The 14,526-nt window shown below is 42.2% G+C and overlaps 1 protein-coding gene across 3 annotated transcripts in view; it reads right to left on the bottom strand.

Annotated features, from left to right (window-relative positions):
- Positions 1–14,526, bottom strand: part of ccdc88c (coiled-coil domain containing 88C) — a 298,794-nt gene that overhangs the window by 129,584 nt on the left and 154,684 nt on the right. For 2 of the 3 annotated variants that reach the window (XM_068038543.1, XM_068038546.1), the window contains exon 5: positions 7,107–7,165. In XM_068038543.1, coding sequence (XP_067894644.1) covers positions 7,107–7,165 — 59 coding nt within the window. Of the gene's footprint in view, positions 1–6,055; positions 6,190–7,106; positions 7,166–14,526 lie in introns of those variants that run through there. The other variant, XM_068038545.1, reaches the window with a different exon arrangement.

Genomic DNA, 14,526 nt, shown 5'->3' with positions numbered 1-14,526 from the left:
TTGTCAAGATGTCTCTTAAACGTCGCTATCGTACCTGCTTCCACCACCTCCCCTGGCAGCAAGTTCCAGGCACTCACCACCCTCTGTGTAAAGAACTTGCCTCGCACATCCCCTCTAAACTTTGCTCCTCTCACCTTAAACCTATGTCCCCTAGTAACTGACTCTTCCACCCTGGGAAAAAGCTTCTGACTATCCACTCTGTCCATGCCGCTCATAACTTTGTAAACCTCCATCATGTCGCCCCTCCACCTCCGTCGTTCCGGTGAAAACAATCCGAGTTTTTCCAACCTCTCCTCATAGCTAATGCCCTCCAGACCAGGCAACATCCTGGTAAACCTCCTCTGTACCCTCTCCAAAGCCTCCACGTCCTTCTGGTAGTGTGGCGACCAGAATTGCACGCAATATTCTAAGTGTGGCCTAACTAAGGTTCTGTACAGCTGCAACATGACTTGCCAATTTTTATACTCTATGCCCCGACCGATGAAGGCAAGCATGCCGTATGCCTTCTTGACTACCTTATCCACACCTGCGTTGCCACTTTCAGTGACCTGTGGACCTGTACGCTCAGATCTCTCTGCCTGTCAATACTCCTAAGGGTTCTGCCATTTACTGTATACCTCCCACCTGCATTAGACCTTCCAAAATGCATTACCTCACATTTGTCCGGATTAAACTCCATCTGCCATTTCTCTGCCCAAGTCTCCAACCGATCTATATCCTGCTGTATCCTCTGACAATCCTCATCATTATCCGCAACTCCACCAACCTTTGTGTTGTCCGCAAACTTACTAATCAGACCAGCTACATTTTCCTCCAAATCATTGATATATACTACAAACAGCAAAGGTCCCAGCACTGATCCCTGCGGAACACCACTAGTCACAGCCATCCATTCAGAAAAACACCCATCCACTGATACCCTCTGTCTTCTGTGACTGAGCCAGTTCTGTATCCATCTTGCCAGCTCCCCTCTGATCCCGTGTGACTTCACCTTTTGCACCAGTCTGCCATGCGGGACTTTGTCAAAGGCTTTACTAAAGTCCATATAGACAACATCCACCGCCCTTCCCTCATCAATCATCATCGTCACTTCCTCAAAAAACTCAATCAAATTAGTAAGACACGACCTCCCCTTCACAAAACCATGCTGTCTCTCGCTAATAAGTTTGTTTGTTTCCAAATGGGAGTAAATCGTGTCCCGAATAATCCTCTCTAATAGTTTCCCTACCACTGACGTAAGGCTCACCGGCCTATAATTTCCTGGATTATCCTTGCTCCCCTTCTTAAACAATGGAACAACATTGGCTATTCTCCAGTCCTCTGGAACCTCACCTGTAACCAATGAGCATGCAAAGATTTCTGTCAAGGCCCCAGCAATTTCTTCCTTGCCTCCCTCAGTATTCTAGGGTAGATCCCATCAGGCCCTGGGGACTTATCTACCTTAATGTTTTGCAAGACACCAAACACCTCCTCCTTTTTGATAATGAGATGACTGAGACTATCTGCACTCCCTTCCCTAGGCTCATCATCCACCAAGTCCTTCTCCTTGGTGAATACTGATGCAAAGTACTAATTTAGCACCTCGCCCATTTCCTCTGGCGCCACACATAGATTCCCATCTCTGTCCTTGAGATGGCCAACCCTTTCCCTGGCTACCCCCTTGCTCTTTATATATGTATAAAAAGCCTTGGGATTTTCCTTAATCCTGTTTGCTAATGACTTTTCATGACCCCTTTTAGCCCTCCTAACTCCTTGCTTAAGTTTCTTTCTACTGTCTTTATATTCCTCAAGGGCTTCCTCTGTTCCTAGCCTTCCAGCCCTTACAAATGCTTCCTTTTTCTTTTTGACTAGGCTCACAATATCCCGTGTTATCCAAGCTTCCCGAAACTTGCCAAACTTGTCTTTCTTCCTCACAGGAACATGCTGGTCCTGGATTCTAATCAACTGACATTTGAAAGACTCTCACATGTCAGATGTTGATTTACCCAGTTCCTGCCTAATATTGTTATAATTAGCCTTCCCCCAATTTAGCACCTTCACCCGAGGACTACTCTTATCCTTATCCACAAGTCCCTTAAAACTTATGGAATTATGGTCACTACTCCCGAAATGCTCCCCACCTGAAACTTCGACCACCTGCCCGGGCTCATTCCCCAATATCAGGTCCAGAATGGCCCCATCCCTAGTTGGACTATCTACGTACTGTTTCAAGAAGCCCTCCTGGATGCTCCTCACAAACTCTGCCCCATCCAAGCCCCTAGCGCTAAGTGAGTCCCAGTCAATATAGGGGAAGTTAAAATCACCCACCACCACAACCTTTACATCTTTCCAAAATCTGTCTACATATCTGCTGCTCTACCTCCCGCTGGCTGTTGGGAGGCCTGTAGAAAACCCCCAACATCGTGACTGCACGCTTCCTATTCCTGAGCTCCACCCATATTGCCTCGCTGCATGACCCCTCTGAGGTGTCCTCCTGCAGTACAGCTGTGATATTCTCCTTAACCAGTAATGCAAATCCAGATCAATGATTATCTCAATAATTGGTCATGAGTGCGTTCCTGTTAATTTAACCTTTAATAATTCTGGAAGTGTTTGACTGTGTGAATTAACTCTTGGTGTCGAGGCACAGGACTGCAGCCTTTGTCTGTAACATTGTAAAAAAATTGCATTCCTAACAATGAGAAAATGTTTCTTACTGGTGCTCTACATTGAGTGCTTACACAGTAAGCTCCAGGAAGGATATACTGGCCTTGGAGGGGTGCAGCCTAGATTCACCAAAATGATAAAAACAGAAAATGCTGGAAATACCCAGCAGGTCTGGCAACATCTGTGGAGAGAGAAACAGAGTTAACGTTTCAGGTCAGTGACCTTTCATCAGGGTTTTGATGTCAAACCGGCTGAGCATTTCCAGCATCCGCCATGTTTTGCTTTTATTTTTGGGTTAAATTATGAGGACAGCTTGCTTGGACTAAGCTTTGTATTTACTTGAGTAGACGAGATTAAGGGGTGATTGAATTGAGATGTTTGAGGTGATTAAAGCATTTGATAGTTTCTGTCTCTCTACCCTACCTCCTCCAGTGGGTGGAGAGGGGAGTCCAGAACAAGAAAGCATAACCTTAAAATTAGTGCTAGGCCATCCAAGGGCCATGTCACGAAGCACCTCTTCACAAAAGGGTTTGGAACTCTCTCCTCCAAAAAGCTGCTGAGGCTGGGGATCAATTGAAAATTTTAAAACTGAGATTGGGAGTTTTTTTTTCTTAGCGATGGTATTAAGGGTTACAGAACCAAGGGAAGATTAAGATACAGATGAGCCATGATGGAATGGAATGGCTGAACAGGCTTGAGGGGCTGAATGGCCTCCTCCTGTTCCAATCCAGAGGTCTGTATTGGTCCTATCATGGATGTGAGACACCTGATGGTCACAGCCCCCTCCGTAAAGCCATCATAAAAGCAGCCAACAACAACTGGAGAGTTGTAAAGCAAAATTAGCCACTGAGCCACATAAGACGACATTAGGGCAGATGGCCTAAAGGCTGGTCAAAGAGGTAGGTTTTAAGCAGCAACTTAAAGAGAGGTAGAGAGTCAGAGAGATTTAGGGAAGGAATTCCAGAGCTTAGGGCCCAAGCAGTTGAAGACATGGCCACCAATGGTGGAGCAATTAAAATTGGGGATGCTCAAGAGGCCAGAACGAGAGGAGCACAGATATCACAAAGGGTGGTGGGGCTGGAGGAGATTACAGAGATAGGAGAGGGAGAAGCCATGGAGGGATTTGAAAACCAGGATGAAAATGTCAAAATCAAGGCATTGCTTAACTGGGATCCAATCTAGGTCAGTGAGCACAGGGGTGATAGGTGAATGAAATTCAGTGTGAGTAAGGACACAGGCAGCAGAGCTTTGAATGACCTCCAGTTTATGCAGGTAAATAGGAGGAAAAACAAATAGATTGATCACCATCTGTTATGCAAATTTAGAGAACTTGATAAGGGACATTTGAAGCAGGAAATTCCGGCTGAGGTTACACTCACCTACTTTTAAAATGGAATATGCTTTCAATATGCTGACAGCCACACAAAACTGCTGCACGTGTAAGCTGGCGGTTTGACTTGGGCTGAGAGCAGAGATCTACAGCAGCACATTAACAAGCCCCAAATAAGAGAAGAGGCCAGAAGGAATTTCGTGTCACCTCCCTTCCCAGTGAAGATGACATGGAACAGATGCCCAATGAAAGCAGTCAAGGCAAAGACAACCGGTTCCTTATAAACAAAAGGGTCCAGACACTGCAAGCCACAAAATATTAACTTGTTGGGGGAGGAATGTTGACCAAGACACCAAGAGAATTTCTTGCTTTTGTTGGATGGCACCCAGTGGAGCCACCTGAACAGTTAGGTAGGTTCTTTGCTCATCCTTGTGCATCACAACACAATAGGACTTCCTCAGAACTGTGCTAAAAATGATGGGTTGAATTCCTGTATCAGGTCTTGAACCTACAATATTTGGACTCCAGGTCACATTGCTACCATGTGAGCCAAGCGGACATTGAACCGCCTTGGAATATGAACTTCCTTTTTTGTATTGCACAGCATGATCCCATCCCAAAGAGTGAGAGAGAGCACTTCAGTCAAGCTCCAGCATCATACAACAGACTACTCCCTCCCAGCAGAATGGTTCCTGTCCAATTCCCTGGTCCAGAGAGGTCTGCTCCCTCTGACTGGATATACCTGCCCAAACAGATGTTTTCAGTGGGCACAACATCATTGAGTTAAGTGTCATAAAGCACCAAGAGTACATCTTGATTACCTGCACCAGTTTCCACAGTGGTACCCAGCAACTTTAACTGGGCTCTTCCAGATACATAACCTTCTATGCCCCAAAGGAACAGATGCCAAAAAGATGCACAAGATGTGGTTGACTCTTAACTGCCCTCTGAAATGGCCTAGCAAGCCACTCAGTTCAAGGGCAAATAGTTAAACACGGGACTGCATGACATGCAAAACTGAAGCCAAGGAGGCAATTACAAAGTGCTTTTAAAGGACTAAGGGGAAAGAGCAGATGGTGTGAGACTGAGTGCATAGTCCTTTCAAAGAGCTGGCACAGGTATGATGGGCAGAATGGCTTCCTTAATATAAAATACTGCAGATGCTGGAAATCTGAAATAAAAACAAGAAACGCTGGAAATACTCAGCAGGTCTTGCAGCATCTGTGGAGAGAGAAGCAGAGTTAACATTTCAGGTCAGTCACCCTTCTTCAGAACTGGCAGATATAAGAAATGTATAAGATTTTAAGGAAGTAAAGCGGGGGTGGAGCAAGAGATAACAAAAGAGATGTTGATAGGACAAGGTCACAGAATAGCTTCCTTCTCTGCTGTAAGACACTAGGATCCTGTAAATCAGTGTCAATTTGTGTAAATGAACTAAAAGGTAGCTGCAGAAATATCGGAGGTGGTGGCGTAATAGTAATGTCACTGGACTAGTAATCCAGAGCCCATGATAATGCTCTGGGGATATGGGTACAAATCCCACCATAGCCGATGGTGAAATGTGAATGCAATTAATAAATCTGGAATTAAAAGCTAGTCTAATGGTGACCATGAAACCATTGCCGATTGTTGTAAAAACCCATCTGGTTCACTAATGTCCTTTAGGGAAGGAAATCTGCCGTCCTTACCTGATCTGGCCTACATGTGACTCCAGGAGCAATGTGGTTGACTCTTAACTGCCCTCTGAAATGGCCTAGCAAGCCACTCAGTTCAAGGGCAATTAGGGATGGGCAATAAATGTTGGCCCCACATCCCACAAACAAATAAAAAAAATGGATAGAGTCAGAATTTGTGCAGGGTCCTGTCACATGACTTGTGAATAATGTTAAAACCCTCAGAGATCATTAACATGAAAAATATGAGATGGGAGCCCCCAGACCAATTTAACGAATTACACAAGTTTTCATGTTTTAAACATTTTTTAAAATCATAACTAAATGAAAAGAAACCCCCAATTAACTAAATAATACTTTGTAAGTAGCCGATTCCCCAAATTACAAAGAAAAGTATTTTCCTTACTTATCAAACACTTGAAAACCTCACACCACACAGTCCTTTTTGATGATGAAATCCTTTGCGTTAAAAATCAATATTCTTTGCTCACTTCTCCGAGCACTTTTGACCTAGACATCTGTGAATAATGTGATTTCTGGTTACACTGTGGGTCCTTCACTCCTCAGCAAGCTTCAACTCTCAAAACAGATTCAAGTCTTCACAGCCTTTCACTGAATATCTTCAGAGATGGCAGGCATTCTCTCTCTCTCTCCAGCTGCCACCGCTGGGCGTTCTCTCTTACAGCTTGCCTTGAGGCTGCACCTCTGATGGGTTCTCTTCTTAAAGCCTGTCTTGAAGCCACAACTGTTGATTTCTGCTCTTACAAGTTGTTTTTCTCCAGAAAATCTGTTAAATTTATCTGGATTTACAAGTCAATAGTTTATTGTTCTGCTCCAAAATGCAGAGACCACAACCTGAATTCACAAAAACACAAAGGCTAACACCTGCCTGGTGCATTTGCATGTTCTGAATTACTGACTCCTTGTTTTACAACCCAAAAGTCTAGGAGGGCGAAACCCATTGTTCTTCAAGTGTTAATGCTGCAGTCTCTGGTTTCTAGAGGACAGTCTTCAATCTGTGTTCTCCGTTGCCCTGGTAACCTTCCGTGGACTGGAGGTGAGGTCAGCTGACCTTCTGGACTCTTGAACTTTTATCAATCACAATTTTTTAAAGATATAATCATGCTACAAGGTCCAATGTTCATAACAATAATCCTTTTCCAGAATTAAGCACCCATTATGATTCAGGTTTCTTCAGACTCTTGTTAATTGGTGATTCTTAACAGATAAAATAAACAATCAAACAGCACTCCTCCGTCCACCAGTTTCTTTCTTGTACAATTCACTCCAAAGCCAAAAAATCAATACGGGAAATTCCACATTCCAGGTGCAGCAGCCACGTTGAGGGTGGCATCTTTCTAGAAAGGATCTACTTTTAAGCTAAGAAATACACTGGACAGAAAACTCCACTTTGTCACATTCCTACAGGTTTAATAGAGTGAGGTATTACTATTTACCTGTACGGCACATCCCAGCATGAGTAACAGCACCTTCTTCATTTCATCCATACTCTTTCCTGAAGCAAACATGTGGGGGAGAAAATAACTTTAGTATGAGACACTTCCCATAACTAAATGGCAAACTTGTTAGTCTTCAGCTTTGTAAAAGTAACCAACTTGATAAAAACTTAAATTTCAATCCTGATTACTCACCAGTGACTTCTGATCGAAAACAAATATGTGAATATTTGGTGAGTAATAGGTTCTGGTTTATTTGGATGCCAGCTATGGCTCAGTGGGTAAGAAAGTATTGCATTTATATAGTGCCTTTCATAAACTCAGCATAACCCAAAACTCTTTACAGTCAACTAAGTACTTTTGAAGTATAGTCTCGACAATGTAGGAAATGCAGCAGCCAATTTGTGCACAGCAAGCTCCCACAAACAGCAATGTGATAATCAAAAGATAATCTATTTTTAGTGATGTTGATTGAGGGTCAGGACACCGGGGAGAACTCCCCTGCTCTTCTTCAAAGTAGTGCCAAGGGATCTTTTATGTTCAACTGAAGGGGACAGATGGGGCCTTGCTTTAATATCTCATCCAAAAATCAACCATCAACTGAGCTACGGCTGACACTGAAACTCTCCCCTTCCCCCGCCCAAGCCTTAAGGTCAGGGTTCATGCCTCTTTCCAGAAACCTGCGGACATAATTTAGATTGGCGCTGCTGTATAGTACACAGGATGTGCCATCTTTGAGACATTTAATCCAAGGCTCCATCTGCTCTCTGAGGTGGATGCAAAACATCACACTGTGCTATCTGAAGAACAGCAGTGCCTAAAAGAGATTGTCTGATTTTTTTTTATTGCTGTTTGTGGGATCTTGCCATGCACAAATTAACCACCACTTCCTAGACTACAACAGTGACTCCACTTCAAAAGCACTTTGTTGTGAATGATGCTATATAAATGCAAGTTGTTTTTAAAAAATTCATCTGTGACAGTACTTTAATCATTAGAAGTAGGGATCATAGCTTTTAAGAAACAAGCTTTCTGCCAATTGGTTTAGTTGGGCTATATTATGTTAGGATTTCCAAGTAGTAGTTGGTTACTCTATTTATTCCCATTGGCAGGAAAAGAGTCTTTGGTGAATTATAATGTACTCCAGTCGGTAACAGTATGGATTACAGCTACATCCCACACCCATCTTCCACACTGTAGGTGACAAGTTATTAAAACTTTTTGAAGCATTTCCTCTGCATTATAGTTCAGCCCCATTGTCTATTTTATTAACTAGTCTGCTACCACAGCTTATATACCCCTACATTTTATCCAGCAGCCTATATTCTTGTGGTGAATGGTATCACCTTTGGAATCTATAACTTAACGTGATTCATACGTAAACTGGAGTTAATGAATACTCTCATGAAGATTTCAGTGCTGGTGAGGTTAGTTTGGAGTCAGGGAAGAGGAGAGAAATATCTACTGTTATGAAAGTACTTCCATTTTCTGTTAAACTTTAAGAACATGTTTTAAAATTGAAAAAAAAGCATTCCATAGATGCTGGACTTGGTGTTTTTTTTTAAAAAAAGGTCATTGGAACAGTCTTTTGGACTTGGTTTGTAAACAGCCCTTACTAGAAGTCATTTGTCTTCAGATAAGTACCAAGCGGGGAATTTTTGACCTGGAAAACATGTTTGCAGACAAGTAATAGGTCAATGAGTCGAAGAGACTTAGTAGTTGGCAGGAAAAAAGACAGAGGCGCAAGGGGAGAGCCAACTGTGCAACAGCCCCAACAAACAAATTTCTCTGCAGCACCTGTGGAAGAGCCTGTCACTCCAGAATTGGCCTTTATAGCCACTCCAGACGCTGCTTCACAAACCACTGACCACCTCCAGGCGCGTATCCATTGTCTCTCGAGATAAGGAGGCCCAAAAGAAAGAAAGAATAGGTCAAGATTTATGTTAACTCTGTTTCCCTCTCCACAGATGCTGCCTGACCTACTGAGTATTTCCAGCACTTTCTGTTTTTATTCAAGATTTATGGGGGTCAGGAGACTTGACTCGAGATATTGTTTTGGTTTCGCTTTAGACAGTCAGCTGGGGTATGGACAGTGTTTTGAAAACCTGCCGAGGACAAAACCTGAACTCAGCCTTTCACATCTCTTTGAAAAGCCCAAAATAAAAGCAAAATACTGCAGATGCTGGAAATCTGAAATAAAAACTGAAAGTGCTGGAAATATTCAGCAGGTCAGGCAGCATCTGTGGAGAGAGAAGCATAATTAATGTTTCAGTTCTGTGACCTTTCATCAGAACAAAAAAAAGGACATCTGACATCTTTCCATATCTTCTCTTTTTTTTCCCCCAAGAATTAGAAAATATTTGGCCAAAGTTTTTTTTTGTAACAGAGCTCTAAAGAGAAAACCTCTTTTTTAGCTAAATGTGTGTGGGTGTGCGCGCGAGAGAGGGGGAGAGGATTATGGTAAAAAGGGAACTTTCCACATTTCAACCTGTGCATTAATGCTTTGCTTCATTACTGGTTAAGACTTGTTTTATGATAAACTGACAATTTTGTTTTTATTAAAGAAACCTGTTTGGTGTGTTTTATTCTGGGATAAAGAGTAAAGTATATGATTGACTGCATCGGTGTCTGGGTAAACATTGAAATATATGTTGTGACCTGTGGCGAAGTGGAACTAGAAAAGACAGTGCACTCCTCCCACCTTGGTCGTAACACTGCAGTGAAGGGGACCCGGGGCTGTTAGAAAGCCAGGGCTGGATGAAAGGAAGACTCATTTACAAACTGTCCCTCTTCTCCCAGAAACATCCTAAAGGACTTCACATGTATTGAAGCACTCAATGATGGCTGACAATGCAAGCAAGCTTGACAGCTGTTTTGGCATGGTGAGATCCCATAAGCAATAAGGTAGTCAGTTTCTGAAGTTGTTGATCGAGGCAAGAAAGTTGGTAACCAAACTATTCTTTGAATTTGTGCTGTGGGATCTTTAACATCCACTTGAACCATCAGAACAGGTAGAAGTCCCTACTTTTAATGCATAATCCAAAGGCTGCACCTACCTCTTGCAGCTTAGCCATGCTTCCGATTATGAACTCAAACTCCTTACAACTTGCACTCAATATTGATCCAAATACCAGAGTGCTACCAACCAAGTCAAGTTGTCAGCTGAATAAGAGATGTGAGAAAGAAAGAACTTGCATTTCTATAGCGCCTTTCGCGACTTCCCAGGATGCCTTACATCCAATGAAGTACGTTTGAAACATAACCACTGTTGTAGGAAATGCAGCAGGCAATTTGCGCACAAGATCCCACAAATAGCAATTTGATAATGACCAGATAGATAATGGGTTTTAGTGATGTTGGTTGAGGGATAGAAATTGGCCAGGATATTGGGGAGAATTCACCTGTTCTTTTTCAAAATAGTGCTAGAGGATTGTATACGCCTGAGAGGAAAGACAAGGAATCAAAAGACAAACACTGCCAACAATGCAGCATTTCCTTGGTACTCCTCTAGAATATCAGTCTGGATCATGTGCTCAAGTCTATGGAATGGGATTTGAACCCAACACTTCTAACTCAGAGGCAAGAGTGCAACCACTGTGCCACAATTGACACTTCGGACAGATTAACTCTGGTGCCCAAACATTATTTATGTAGAACTTCCAACATGACTAATTGGATCGGTTTAGAGTCCATGATAGAGTAACTCGGACATAGGCTGTGACAGGAGATAAAATGGGTCAGGTTGATTTCATCACAGGGTAGACTGCAATTGGCTGCACAAGGAAATTAAATGGGTGGAATACTATACGTGATTGGATAGATTGTAGGCTGTGAAAGGAATGGCCTTGAAAGGTTCAGGTCCCACTCGAGACTTGAGCACAAAAACGTAGGCCGACAGTCCCAGTGTAGTACTGAGGGAGTGCTGCACTGTCAAAGGTGCTGTCTTTTGGATGAGAAGTTAAAATGAGGCTCTGTCTGCTCTTTCAGGTGGATGCAAAAGATCGCATGGCACTATTTCAAAGAAGAAAAAAGTGCAGTTATCCCCGCTGTCCTGCCCAATATTTATCCCTCAATCAATAACATAAAAATGGATTATCTGGCTATCATCACAATACTGTTTGTGAGAGCTTTCTGTGCGCAAATTAGCCAACTCCATTACAAACAGTGATTACACTTCAAAAATACTTCATTGGCTGTAAAATGCTTTGGGACATCCTGTGGTCACAAAAGACACTATCGCCATGCAAGTTTTTTTTTGTATTGAACCTTGATTAGACCACACTGGAAGCAATGTGCACAGTTTTGGTCTCCATATTGCGGAAAGAATATAGAGACACTGGAGATGGTGCAAAGAAATCGACTTGAATAATAGAATGGGAAGGGTATACCTATCAAGATAGAATAAACTGTCTGGGGCTCCTTTCTCTAGAAAAGAAAAGACTGAGGGGTGATCTGATAGAGGTCTTTAAGATTATGAAAGGGTTTGAAAGGATAGACATAGAGATATTTCCAGTTTCAGGCGAGACCAGAACTGTGGGCTATAAATAGAAGATAGTCACCAATAAATCCAATGGGGAATTCAGAAAAAACCTCTTTAACCAAAGAGTATTAGAATATGGAACTCACTACCACAGGGAGCAGCTGAGGTGAATAGTATAGATGTGCTCAAGGGGAAGCTAGTTAAGCACATGAGAGAGAATAGAAGGATATGTTAATAAGGTGAGATGAAGAAGGGTGGAAGGAGGCTCGCGTGGAGCATAAACACTGCCATGGACCTGTTGGGCTGAACGGCCTGTTTCTGTGCTGTAAATAATTTATAAAGATAGTGAACTATAGGGTATACTGTAATGGCTCAAAAAGATTTTGGGCACCTGTCTGTAGGTAGCACACGTGAAGAGAGAGCTGAAGTCAGTCGAGAACCTCTAAACAAAAAATAAATTAAACCTTTTTTAAATTTAGGTTTTTTTTTAGAAGTGGAAATGAGACACGCCTGGGAAATATATTTTATTGTTGAATCATTTTACGTTTAGCTGTCAGAGGAAGTTGTAATTTCAGAAGGTTAAAAAGTGACTGATGGAAATTTTCCTACCTATTTCACTTAACTCCAACATTTACAAAAACAAAGAGCAGAACTAATGTTAAACCAACAAAAACATTCACCACCCCACTGAGGTACCTCAAAGTACAAACACTCTAAAGTGACAATGGGCTCCCACCCTGCAAAACAAACCATCAACAGCTTCACTTTTTCCCTATCACGGAAATACACCCAGTTCAGTCAACTGATTTATTTGGTCTCATGATGAAGGAGAGGAAGTGTTTAGATATTGAACGATGACACCTTCAAATAATCTCCTCAATCAGCTCCCAAATTCACAAAGGAAAGTTTGGCTTTCTGTAGACAGGGTCATCCCAACCCAGCAGTCTATGCAGTGTGCCAAAAGACATTAGCCAGAATAGCTCATTTTCAGGCTCACACTGTAAGTTCTTCTGAAGAACACTGTGGGATAAATGCAGCTTTTCAGTCATTGCTGGCACATATTTAAGGGCTGGGATCGGTTACAGTAAGTTTTAAATAAATGGAAGCATATCAGTATGACAGTTAGCAAAATTAAGGAGACTTGGCAGTCAAGAGGCTTCCTGCACAGGTCAAACAACATGTGTATCTTTCAGTACAGGTCAAGGCAGCGCCTTTGATTCATAACGGAATTGTCATTTCCTCTTTGCATTTCAGACCTTGCAACCTGCAGTTGCTGCTTCAAGCTCAACATCCAACCAATACATTCTTTCTAGTGGTTTGGTACAACTGTGGCTCATGCCGGGCCACTTCAGATCACAGTTAAGATCCCATTGCTGTGGGATTAGAGTCACATATAGTCCCAGACAAGATAAGGACAACAGGTTTCCGTCCCTAAATGAGATTAGTAAATGATTAGTTTTTACAACGTGGTCATTTTCATACCCTTTTTTTTTCCAATTTACAGGTTTTATTTTGTAAAAACTCAAATTCTCAAACTACCATTTAAGAATTTGAACTTGTCAGAGCATAAGAAATAGGAGCACAAGGTCATTTGACCCCTCAAGCTGCACTGCCTTCAGCAAGATCATAGCTGATCATCTACCTCAACTCTACTTTTCCGCCTTATCCTCATTTTCCTTGATTCCCTTATAGTCCAGGCCTCTGGATTACTAGTCCAGTAACATGGATACTACACTACCGTACTCCATGGCCCATGACTATTATCTCAGATAACTAAGGATAGGTAATAAATACCAGTCTTCTTAGCAACACTCACTTCCCAAGAATGAATAAAAAAAATTAACACCCAAACTGTTATTAAACCCATTATTTGTGAAATAAACTGCAACTTCAACGACCCCCTAAACTAGGATTATTTCTCTAAATTCTAAGTTAGCAACGTTTTGGTAGGGACCCAATTCAAAACAACAGTAAAAAGCAGTAAAAAAATCTTAGTTTATGACCCCTCGTCCTGGATTTCCCACATCAGAGGAAACAGTTTCCCTCTATCTACTCTATTAACTCCTATAATCATTTTAAACACCTCAATTAATCATCTATACTCAAGGGAATACAAACCTGGATCTATGTTCAAACTAACAAGTCAACAGGCCAAATGGATAGTTCAAATCGAGACAATGTTACTTCTGGTTTTGTAAGAATGCAAACTGTGCAATATAACATGGGAATGAAGCTGGCCAGACTGAATTCTGGCAAGTGGAACACCCCAAGGAAGGATATTTGCTTTTGTAACAGCTGCAATATAATTGGTGCAAAGTGGACCAATGCATCCTTCATAAGTTTTACTTTTAAACATTGGCAGTGAGCTTCCTGTTCTGAAAATGCTTTGTCAACGGTAAAAGTTTAGTCAACAACAGACCCCTGTGCATGTGTGCTGGCTCAGCAGTATGACTCATCTCCAAGGTATCCTAAGCACGTGTTGTACTCTTGCTCCTATAGTACAATAACGGCAGGAATCAAAAAAAAAAATATTGCATTTATAAAGTACCTTTCAGGACGTCCCAAAGCGTTATACAGCTAACGGATTGTTATTGAGGTGTAGTTACTGCTGTAATGTAGGCAAACACGGCAGTCGATTTGTACACTGCAAGGTCCCACAAACATTCACGTGACAGAAGACCAGTTAACCTGTTCCAGCGATGTTGGTTACATACAAACATATGAATAGGAGGTGTAGGCCATTCGGCCCTTTGAGCCTGCTCCGCCATTCAATAAGTTCATGGCTGAACTGATTACTCCACATTTCCACCTACCCCCGATAACCTTTCACCCCCTTGCTTGTCAAGAATCTATCTACCTCTGCCCTAAAGATATTCAAAGACTCTGCTTCCACTGCCTTTTGAGGGAGAGAATTCCAAAGAATCACGACCTTCTGAGGGA

Source organism: Heterodontus francisci, chromosome 9 (genome assembly GCF_036365525.1).
Source record: "Heterodontus francisci isolate sHetFra1 chromosome 9, sHetFra1.hap1, whole genome shotgun sequence".
Taxonomy (NCBI): domain Eukaryota; kingdom Metazoa; phylum Chordata; class Chondrichthyes; order Heterodontiformes; family Heterodontidae; genus Heterodontus; species Heterodontus francisci.
This window is presented reverse-complemented; position numbering and strand designations above follow the sequence as displayed.